This window comes from Cydia fagiglandana, chromosome 22, assembly GCF_963556715.1.
Source record: "Cydia fagiglandana chromosome 22, ilCydFagi1.1, whole genome shotgun sequence".
In the NCBI taxonomy this organism is placed as follows: domain Eukaryota; kingdom Metazoa; phylum Arthropoda; class Insecta; order Lepidoptera; family Tortricidae; genus Cydia; species Cydia fagiglandana.
The window spans coordinates 8,458,336-8,470,477 of NC_085953.1; the positions used below are offsets into that span (position 1 = coordinate 8,458,336).

Consider the following 12,142-nt stretch of genomic DNA (forward strand, 5'->3'; position numbering starts at 1 on the left):
AAAGGTTAACTAAGTATAATTATACACAACTGCCAACTGACGAGCCAGGATTTGTCAGCTAAAGACGTTCTAGAGTTAAACCAATAAAAGTCTGCAGCGATTTTGATAGCCCACGTGGTGCAACTGTTATTTATACATATTTTCATAGAAGATTGACGTTTAAAATAACACTTGCACTGCGCGGGCTAACAAAATCGCTGCAGACTTTTCTTGGTCTAACTCTGTAAGCCCATCTTGTGGTTTCACAAAACATCACTACACCTTATAAAACAAACAAAGTCCCCCGCCGCGCCTGTCTGTTTGTAAGTTTGTTCGCGATAAACTCAAAAACTACTGAAGGGATTTTCATGCGGTTTTCACCTATCAATAGAGTGATTCTTGAGGAAGGTTTAGGTGTATAATCTGTTAACCCGTGCGAAGCCGGGGCGGGTCGCTAGTAAAATGATAGTAACCGGTTTGATATATGCAGGAATCTAAAAAAATACCAACTGAAAGTAGGACCGTGTACCTAAATAAATGCCAATGACATCTTTTATTCAAAGTCATTATAATTTATTGTTAAATGGATAAATAAATTATACTAAAACACTTGAAAATAGGTAATTATATTCCTAAAAATCTTAGAAAAGTTTGTAATGTGGGTGTGTTGTGTTAATTGTTTTTATTTTTATGACTATATATATTTAACCGAAAACTTCATAGTTAATTAATTTTCATTTTTTTATAAATTATGTTGGTGCGAGCCTACACGACAATAAAGACATAATTATGATTAAAATTAATACTTAAAATGTATTTATTTATTTATTTATTTTAAACTTTATTGCACATACAAAAAGTACAACAGGCGGACTTAATGCCGGTATAGGCATTCTCTACCAGTCAACCATAGGGCGAAACAGAAAAGCGTCCATGTGGGTGCAGTGAGAAATAAACAGAAAAAAAAAACGTAACTTTTGAGCGAAGTTAAATATCAACATTCTAAATACCAACTATATACATATATTAATTATGTTATACCATAAGACTAAGAGTACACTAAATACATAGATAGATATATATATATATATATATACACAAGGATATATACAAATACATATAATTGCACATGCGTTAAGGGTTACCTACCTACTAATTCCTACTGTGCCTGCCTTAGCAGGTGGTTATAAAGCAAACGTTTGAAAGTTAACTTGCTTGGAGCCTGTCTGATCGTCAGAGGGAGCGAATTCCAGAGGCGGAAAATGTACTGTTTAAAACTTAATTTTTCACGTGTAAATAATAAAAATTAATGCTACTAAATACGTCAAACCACAAATGAGTATATAGGTTTTTTTTTACCCGACTGCGTCGGAAGGAGGGCAATGTTTTTGAAGTTAGAAGTGTTTATAGTTAGCAGTGCGCTAAATTCCGTCTAACATTGTTTGATAACAACTCATCGAGACGCTTACCAGCGCAACGGTCGGGTTTCAAAGAACTGCATAGTTCAATGCATATTCTGAACGAATCATCATCATCATCATCTCAGCCATAAGAGGTCCACTGCTGAACATAGGCCTCCCCCTTATTTGGGGGGTGAATGCCATAATCGCCACGCTTGGCAGGCGGATTGGCAATCGCAGTCGAGTACACCGAATTTGAGGGACGCTGCTGCCCGTCCACCGGTGGTCTTGGACGTGGCAAATACGAGTATGTAGGTCATACTTAATAACTTTTACTATGGAGCCAACTCCGATGTCGCAAAAAAGAGCTGTTTCATAGAAAACATTAGCATGATTCGTCCAAACAGCAGATTTTTAATTACGAGTATATTGTTTTAATATATTTACACTCATAAATATTAAGCAAACAATGAGGACCTGACGACTGACGAGTAAGAATTAAAAGGTGCAAGTGACAATCAAAGTAACTGTCAGATGGCAAGAAAAAATATTGGTAATTAAAAGGTTTTTATTTAGAAGAAACTAAACATAAATGCTATTCATCTCTCCTATAATGTATTATTTAGTAATCGCATAATTATTTCCTATACATTGGATACGTAATCTGAATCACGTACTTATTATGTACAAATCCATCATTTTTAGGGTTCCGTACTCAAAGGGTAAAACGGGACCCTATTACTAAGACTTCGCTGTCCGTCCGTCCGTCGGTCCGTCCGTCCGTCCGTCTCTCCGTCTGTCTGTCACCAGGCTGTATCTCACGAACCGTGATAGCTAGACAGTTGAAATTTTCACAGATGATGTATTTCTGTTGCCGCTATAACAACAAATACTAAAAACAGAATAAAATAAAGATTTAAGTGGGGCTCCCATACAGCAAACGTGATTTTTGAACAAAGTTAAGCAACGTCGGGCGTGGTCAGTACTTGGATGGGTGACCGTTTTCTTTTTGCATTTTTTTCCGTTTTTTTTTTTGCTTTATGGTACAGAACCCTTCGTGCGCGAGTCCGACTCGCACTTGCCCGGTTTTTTTAAAGCATCATAATACATGAAGGAAAAAGTGAAAAAGTACACCGGGCCGGGATCGAATCAGTATCTCCAGCGAATTAACGCAAGGTACCTGCGATGGTATTATTTATTTACCTATAGTCCTATACTAATGTAAGGGACTCTATTTTTTCTTAGGCAATTCTGTAAAATTTTCTGACTTTCTGCCCTATTCGAACTTTAAGATACGTCAATTAATAGATCTAGAAAAGATATGGATTAGATGTGTCAGTGTCAAAAGTGACGTTTTTGTTTGAAGGAACGTCACATTTGACACTGACATATCTAATCCATATCGTTTCTAGATCTATTAACAGACGTATCTTAAAGTTAGAATCGGGTCGTTTATCTAATCAGTCTAGAAACTTCGTAAAACCATTAATTTATGTTCGTCGTTTTTTAGCATAATTATTTTAATTTTATTTATAAATCAATTCGTAAATATAGCGCGAACGTATTGTTGAAAATATGTTTCCAAGTTTCATATAAACTCAATCATTCTGTGTTTTGAAACCGTGAAAAACAGATTTGACCCGGTGTTGTTTACTAGATAGGCTTGCACGTGGCTCGCATAATACGAATGAAATGAATGAATGAATGAAATAATGGAAGCCGTTCAAACATTCAACAGTCATAAATTACGTTTAACGACTTGTCAAATAGGTTTTATTGTTAACCCTCGGCAAGATTTTAGTAAACTACGATACATTAAGGCGTTTTATAGACGTAACAACATAGGCCTGTAGGCGCAGACATACACAACATTATTTTAGTTTTTCTATAGCTGTGTGTCGCTAGTTCTATTGTGATAAATCAGTGCCACTGGTACATTCCACCATTCATTCATTTACTGGTACCTACTGGTACATTATAGTACATTGTGCAACAAGGGGAGAAGAGGGGGGATGGAAGGGAGATTTTGTAAACGAGGTAAAGTCTGTTCGGAAAGAGAAGAGTCGTGGAATGTATTGGGCTCTATACATTCCACGAGTCTTCTCTTTCCGCACAAACTCTATATATATACCGATTAAAGACTTACGGAGTTAAACTGCCGTATTCGAACTTCAAGATATTCACAAGAGACGACACGTACAGTCACGCTCCGTGATTGTTACGCCATTTAGGGTTCTAGCTAAATTGGTCATTCCATAGTGTAAGTATTGATGAACCAATTTAGCCAGGACCCTAAATGGCGCAACAATCCCGTGTGGTGACTGTACTAGATCCATTCGAGATACGTTATAGTTTAGATATCAACTAGTTCTCTTTTGCAGCGCAATTCGGGCAACCAATGTCACTTTTACGTTAGAGAGAGTAAGTGAATTAGATCTCTGAGTCATATCCTGTGGAAATCGTTCAAGAGTATCTCCAGAATCGCGCAAATGTCAAATTTGACAGGTTAGATCTTAATTTCAAAATCCGAATCGGGCCCAATGTATGACTATTACTGAGTAAATGATATGATATGAATACACCTGCATACAATAAGGTATTTTTAGAGCTAGTGTGATGAAAAATACTTTGCATGACTAGAAAGTAGATTGAAAGTAATCCTGCATTATTTCACACAGAATATTATAAAGATAATTAGACATGAATACCGGCTAAAAGGCGGCTAGTGGTTAAATAGTAGTCGCTCTTATTACAGTAGGTATAGACACATTTTCGCGTCCCAATTGTGGAAAAATAGTTCCTTGCTGGAAACCACATTTGGTTACCTTATCGCATTAACATTAAAATTTAACCCGCTTAAGCTAACCTGACAAAGAGCATTGCAAGCCCGTATTTTTCATTAATAGGATTAATGGTATATAGTAGTGGACCCTATAATGGACGTGGAACCAGTAATGGGACAAAAAAACATAATTCCTCTAAAATAAGTATCTAAAAGTAGTTTATTAACACTGGCTGTATATTATCATAAATAAGAGTCCTAGAGCTGTTTAAGTTTGAAGTTTTATTAAATTTGGTTGTTTTTTAAGAAATTGGCGTCAACCTAAAAGTTGTCGTGTCACTGAAAAAAAATACCACTACGAATTCTTAACAACTTCGCTAAGAGAGGTGAGTTAATACATTAAATTTTAATTAATTAATACTTGATGAAAACTAGAATGTGTTTTGTTAATTGCATTTACCATGAGATAAGGTATACAACACACTATGTTGTGACTCCACAGATGTAAAAAAATAGTGGTATTTGGCCCAATCCCATTATAGGAGCTGTAAAACTGCGTACCTCCTATGATGGGACTAATGACAGAATGATGCTTGCTATGCCATAATTTCATGTTTAAACAATACAGAAATAAAATGTAGTTAAGAAATATGTCAATCAGGAGGTATTCTCGGACTTCGGATAAATTAATATCGTTTTTCCAAACTTTTATTTAACTTGCCCTGTTAGTTAGTGTGGGTCCAATCTTGGTAGCTGAATTTGAGCCACTTTTCGATTTCCGATTCAGTTGAAATTTTGTGTAAGTACGTAATTAAGTATGCAAATCGGATGATAATGCAATATTATGATAACATGGACCTGATCTGATGATGGAGACAGGAGGTGGCCATGGGAACTTTATCGCATTAAACCCTAACTAATTGTGTTAGGGTATATTAGAATTGTCTCGATGGATCTAATACAATAATAATTAGCTGTGGAAAGAAAAATACATTCAGCGATAAAAGCTTATACCAAAAATTGTTTTATTTTGCCGTAATTTATTCCCCATTTCAATATTTTATACTCATAGAGCAATGTCCATTATAGGGGGCCCATTACTGGATCCACGTCCATTACCGGGGGCCCATTACTGGAACTTTGGTGTCCATGACTGGAGAAAAAAAGCATAGTTTTAATTTGTTAAATATGTGGAAACTAATTGCAGTATCTTTGATACAACATGCCTAAAACATGAAAGACGGATAGGACTTTCATCTTTTAACACGCTAAGCGGTAGACCATTTACATGTATAAGGGAAATATCATAAATACTCAAAATTTCCTCTTAAATGTCCCATGACTGGTGCTGTTACTATATTACATACCTAGGGGCAATAGAATAAGAAACGTCTCAGATCACACGTCAACATGTTGTTATATCTAGGGCCCGTTTCTCAAAAGCTTGTAACTTGTAATACAAGCGGAAGTCACTTTTTGACAGCTTTTGTTAGAAAGGGACTTCCACTTGTATTACAAGTTACAAGCTTTTGAGAAATGGGCCCCTGATGTTTTCTTATTTACTGCCCGAGGTTTGCATACAATTTTTTTTTATTGCTCAAAGGACCCGGAAAGCGGCACACTTCGTTTATTTGACTTTGAAATATAACACTTTCCAGCCGAGTCCTTTTGAGCCAGCCTCCTTCTTAGAACGACAACAATTATAGAATATAAATATTCAACAGGTTGAAGAGCCAGTCTCTTCATTTATCCGCGGATCGCCCGCCAACGGGACGCCCAGCTAGCGAATATGGGGACGGACGACTTATTATAGCTTTAGCTCAGTCTTTGCTTGCCCGATACGAAACAAATATCATTTTTCCACCACAGTCTTCCAGTCCTCTATCCCACCCTCTTTCTCTTCTAGAGAACAACAGCACTTAAAAATGTTTCTCTTCAACAGGTTGAAGAGCCAGTCTCTTCATTTATCCGCGGAGCGTCCGCCCCCGGGATGCCCAGCTAGCGAGCATGGGGACGGACGACTTATTATAGCTTGTATCTTCAGTCTTTGATTACTCGATACGAAACAAATATAATTTTTCCACCACCTACGTACGGTCTTCCAGTCCTCTATCCCACCCTCTTTCTCTTCTAGAGAACAACGGCACTTAAAAATGTTTCTCTTCAACAGGTTGAAGAGCCAGTCTCTTCATTTATCCGCGGAGCGTCCGCCCCCGGGATGCCCAGCTAGCGAACATGGGGACGGACGACTTATTATAGCTTGTATCTTCAGTCTTTGATTACTCGATACGAAACAAATATAATTTTTCCACCACCTACGTACGGTCTTCCAGTCCTCTATCCCACCCTCTTTCTCTTCTAGAGAACAACGGCACTTAAAAATGTTTCTCTTCAACAGGTTGAAGAGCCAGTCTCTTCGTTTATCCGCGGAGCGTCCGCCCCCGGGATGCCCAGCTAGCGAACATGGGGACGGACGATTTAGCGCCCAGCTTCACGCAGAAGCCTCAGCTGCGCCAGGAGGACGATGGCAACAAGCTCGTCTTCGAGTGCCAGCTGCTGGCCGCGCCGAAACCGGACATCTGCTGGTACCGCAGCGATGAACTGCTCAAGGAGGATACTAGAACTAAATTTAAGTGAGTATTCTCTTCTATCTAAGGGTGGTATTCCATCTGTCCAATATCTTGGTTCAATGTCATTGCGTCTCACTCTAAATCAGGTCCAATTGAGTCTCACTCTGTCATTGAGCAAAATGTGAGACAAAATACACATAGGACAAAGAAATTGGACCGGTAGACACCCTAAAGTACGACAGAGGGCACGTCTCTCGAATGCACGCAGAACGCTGGACCAAACTAGCTACAGACTGGATTCCACAGGAAGGATCTAGGGGTAGAGGAAGACCAAAACGGAGATGGCGGACTTTGAAACATTTATAGTTCTGTTTTTTTAGCATTAAAAAGAAGGTAAGAGCCAGTCTCTTCACTTATCCTCGGAGCGTCAGCCCCCGGGATGCCCAGCTTCACGTAGAAGCCTCAGCTGCGCCAGGAGGACGATGGCAACAAGCTCGTCTTTGAGTGCCAGCTGCTGACCGCGCCGAAACCGGACATCTGCTGGTACCGCAGCGATGAACTGCTCAAGGAGGATACTAGAACTAAATTTAAGTAAGTATTTTCTTCTATCTAAGGGTGGTATTCCATCTGTCCAATATCTTGGTCCAATTGAGTCTCACTCTGTCATTGAGCAAAATGTGAGACAAAATACACATAGGACAAAGAAATTGGACAAGTAGATACCCTATAGTAGGACAGAGGGCACGTCTCCCGAATGCACACGGAACGCTGGGCCAAACTAGCTACAGGATCCCACAGGATCAGTACCATCTTTACCATAAGGGCACACGGGGTCCGTGCCCAGGGCGCCCACCTTCAGGGGCCCCGAACGACAGACATTAGTATATTCGATTACCCATAATAAATAGAAGATCTTTGTAGAAAAATGATAATTTTATTAGCTTACTTTACTTTCCCAAAGGACCCTAAATTCTTATTTGCCCAAAGGGCCAAATTTAAGACGCCTCTGGACAGGATGGATCTCGGGGTAGAGGAAGACCAAAACGGAGATGGCGGACTTTGAAACATTTAGTAAAGAGTGGTGGGAATGTACATTATACAGGGCCAAATGGCGAGAAAGAGGAGAGGCCTTTTCCCAGCAGTGGGACACTCTTAATAGGATAGTTAAAAAAATCTCCATGTCTCTTTCCTTATTAATCAATGTTTCGCAGATACGAGTATAAACTATCAAGAGTTCCTATAATTGGCTTCCTGTATCTACTACAATTTCTATGTTAGTGTCATAGCTGTTGGATCTTCAAATTAGTAAAATAAAAAAATAAAAAATAATTAAGTTAGAATAAAGTCAACAACATTTTTAATGATAAACAATAGTAGTTTAATGTAAAGGGAGCAACAAATTGATTGAACACGTACCCTAGGCTCCGAAAGCAGCCGTTGAGAATGCATAGAGAATACTAAACTTTAAATAATAAAGTAAATTCTTACAAAACAAAACGTGGCTATATAAATTAAGTACTGAATAATTATCTAGCTTAGAAAATATAGATACTCGTAATTTTGTAAACGATAGGTGCGCTTGTTCCGAATAAATTACTTTAAATAGCCGTCACAAACCTAGAATCAAGCTCTGTTTTATCAGTCATGAATCAAACGTCGTCTGCCTTTGATGTAACTGTTGGTAGAATAACGTCACGATTGCATTTCACATTACTAGCACATGTGACGTTTTTAAATTGAAGAGTTTGGATGTGATTGCTTAGAAATTGGTAATTGGCACAGGGTCGTCTCGTTCATTGAACTGGGTTGGAATTCTCTTTCGAAGAACAGGTTGATATTGCAATTGAAAAAAAGGATTAAATTCCTTGTAAAAGGAGAACAATTGTCAAGAAAGTAAATTGATATTTCAAAATGATTTATCGCTTCTAAATTAAGCATAATTTTATAAGTTGCATTGTTCTGAATGATTAGATTCCATTTTGGCACCGACGAAAGCTTTCTATTGTTGATGTTAGCGCAAGGAACCCAAAAAAACTACCTATTGAAAAAACATCCAGTTACACATAAGTACTCGATATCGTAATCACAATTTTTCACATTAAAATTTTTACATGACAAGCTTTTATTACTCTAGTTGCCTGTTGGAAGAAAAGTACAGTCAGCGATAAAAGCTTGTATCAAAAATGGAAATTTTTGACAAAAAACTTATTGTCAAAAATTTGTTTTCCCCCCAGGATCCAGAGCATCGAGAAGAACAAGTTCTTGGTGGTGCTCGAGTTGGACGACGTGATCGAGAGCGACGCGGGGCTGTACAAAGTCAAAGCTAAGAACAAGATGGGCGAGGTGGCCGCCTCCATCAATCTTAACTTCAGCCGTAAGTTATTTATTAATATAGCCTTTATTGCTAATACTAAACATAAATACATATTATTTTACATACAAATCTTATTAACTAGCACATCGGTTTTTCCGGTTTAGTGGTCAGCGTGTCAAATAACACATAGGCCTTCTTCCAGCTTCCTCCATTCTGTTTTGTCCGCTGCTTTGGGCCATTCTACTCCTCTGATTTTTTAAATATCACCTCCCCACCTTTTGAATTGACCGCCTTGTTTCCTTTTGCCATCCCGTGGGAACCACTCCGTTATAATTTTGGTCCATTTCGTCCTTCTATGTCTGGTCATGTGTCCCGTCCATCGCCATTTTAGCTGTCTTATATTCAGCCGTAAGTTACTCAAAGCTTACAATTTACATGGGTCCTAACCTGTGGATCAAACCATGGTCACCCTTAAACCATTAGGCTAAACCTTAGAGCATTTAATAACCGGAGTCGCCTTTAAGAGCTTACCCCTCTGCCGCACATTTGTGCAAACTTTTGTATAGACTGACATGGCTATTTGTACGTCACGTACAAATCATGTAGAAATAGCAATACATTTGACGTCCCCTCCCCCGCAGAAATCGCCAGACTGTTACAGAAAATGACGTTTCAAAACGACAACGCCGTTTGTACCTAAAAGGCGGAATCAAGGACGATATATCGTCCTTGGCGGAATCATACAATTTGCTTGCGACATATATAATAGCATAGTAGCAGTAATAGGTGTAGTTCTGATCTGTGCTAGATATTGACTAAAAACAAAAACTACCCACAAAACAAAAAAAAGAATGTACTTATTTAATTAGTATAGGATATTGTCACTATTTCAGTTTGGTATCGAAGGTGCTATACTACAGGTACCTACATGACTACAAGCACTATGACTATAAACGAATTGAGTAAATATCCTTGCACGTTTTTAAGTAGGCCAAGCAGGTAATATTATGATATACCTACCTAACCAGTCCTTCTAACGTAAGCAACGCAATCTAAAAAAAATCTTTATCTTATCTTATTTACTTAAAATAACGACTGCAACATGCAAACATTACGCAAACGAATCCAAACATTCGGCCACAATGTTAGTCGTAATCCAACACTGGGCCAATAAAAATACCTTCACAAATAACGGTATTAGTCACGGTCCGGAATAAATGTCGAAAAAAATTCAGCACAGATCCATGCCCACGCACCGTTCGCCAAAACTCCCGGACACTCTGAACGAGCTTATATTCACGTAGATTTCTAATACACATAAGACTGTTTAGTGTGGAAAGGTAGAAACTCTGGCGCGACTAAATATTACGTGACGACAATGCACTGTCGACCCGAGACATAGTAAACACGGTGACGAATTTAACTTTTGTCACTACGATCGTTATGTTATTGGACGTCAACGTTTGAGTAATTTTAGGTCTGGCATGCTGACTTATATTTTTCATGGTGTAAAAATAGTTTAGTGTTCTTTGGCTCGGAGTAATAATTAATATATCTGTAACATGTTTTTTTGAGAATATTCGCGTTAAATAACATCATTAGTCGCGTTATGACAGCGAAATAGGTATATGTTCCGGTCTTCTGATATGAATCATCGGGAATTTTTTACCAAGTTTTAATTCTGAACACAGTTCAAAAACTAGTCCTAACAGATTTATGCAAAAAATTATAAAATCAAAATTAAACCCCGTTTCAAATCTTACCCGATTGTATTAATGGCTTTTCGCCTAAATTTTTTGACCGAATTTTCCAGTGTAAGTCCCTTTAAGTCGATTTCTTACAGAATAAAATAGAGTATATTTAGGTATTTAAAACAAGTACCTAAACAAACAATTTGTACGGGTAGTTAAAACATTTATTGATTAACCAGTCAAATACGAAACCTCCTGGATCAGTCACTGAACGACCTGACTGTAACCTACATTAGAATAGAATAGAATAGAATGTTTTGATCATGTAATGTTTTCAACTACTCTCAACTAGCTTAAGGAGCCATTTGTGGGTAGATTTCGTTTACTTTTATTTAAATACCTAAAGATACAAAAACCTCAAGGGTAAGCGCCAGAACATGTTGGTAGTTGTTCACGTTTACATACTTCAGTTTATTCCGGGACTATCACTGCCCGAAGATTCAATGTTTATGTCTGTGTGTTGATCAAACTATAAACACACAGCGTCAAACGATCTCTCAGACTATTTTTATTTGCCACCGATTAGTTTCTACGAAAAATATTGAAACTGAACACTGATTCCAACGTTAAATAACGCATGGAGGTTAATTTAAAACTGTAGCGCCAGCTAGCTCGGGGTTCGGATGAGGAGGCTATTTAAAAGTGAAATCGACACCGATACTGAATTAAAAGTGTATTCTGTTGAATAATTACACTCGTAATGTTCTTATGGGAAACTTATTAGAATTAAGCACTAAATACTGTAGTGATTTTACAAATTATCATTAGACATATATCAATCGTATCGCGTCGGTTGCCGGACTGCGCGGGAGCGGCGAGAACGTATCTGTATACGGTCGGTCACGCGCAGTGCGTCATGAATCGGAGCTGTGATTGGCTCATGCGGTGCAGCAGGTAAGTCGTCCAATCCGCGAGTTTCGTTCGGCCGGGCCGACGTTTGAGGTTGGCGCGTTATACACTCCCCCTCCAAGTTCCCAGAACGACCCGTTGGGGACTTGGTAACACTAACATCTCGCGCTAAGTTACGAGGGCGACCACGTAGTCGCCGTGGTTGGACAGGCACCGAAGGAATACCTTGACCTGGTGTGAATGGTGTCAAATCAGAACTATGGTATTTACCCAGGTCGGTATTGGTTTGTATAGTTGAATCATCGAGAGCGTGGAATTGCATATGTAGTAGTATTGTTTGTTTACAGGCATTCTATATTTGAATTTTCTATTTTCTTGTACTATCAGCATACAAAGAGGTTGTTATATATATATCGAAGAACTAAAAACAAAAATAATGTCAGTGTGAAATTGTCAATATTATTTACGTTGTGCGTATATATTTTACTCTGATTTGA

The 12,142-nt window shown here is 38.3% G+C and overlaps 1 protein-coding gene across 1 annotated transcript in view; it reads left to right on the forward strand.

Moving 5' to 3' along the window:
- Positions 1-12,142, forward strand: part of LOC134675453 (twitchin) — a 173,758-nt gene that overhangs the window by 5,499 nt on the left and 156,117 nt on the right. The window contains 2 exon segments of the mRNA XM_063533722.1: positions 6,560-6,794; positions 8,966-9,105. Of these exon segments, the coding sequence (XP_063389792.1) occupies positions 6,625-6,794; positions 8,966-9,105 (310 nt within the window). The 5' untranslated portion in view covers positions 6,560-6,624.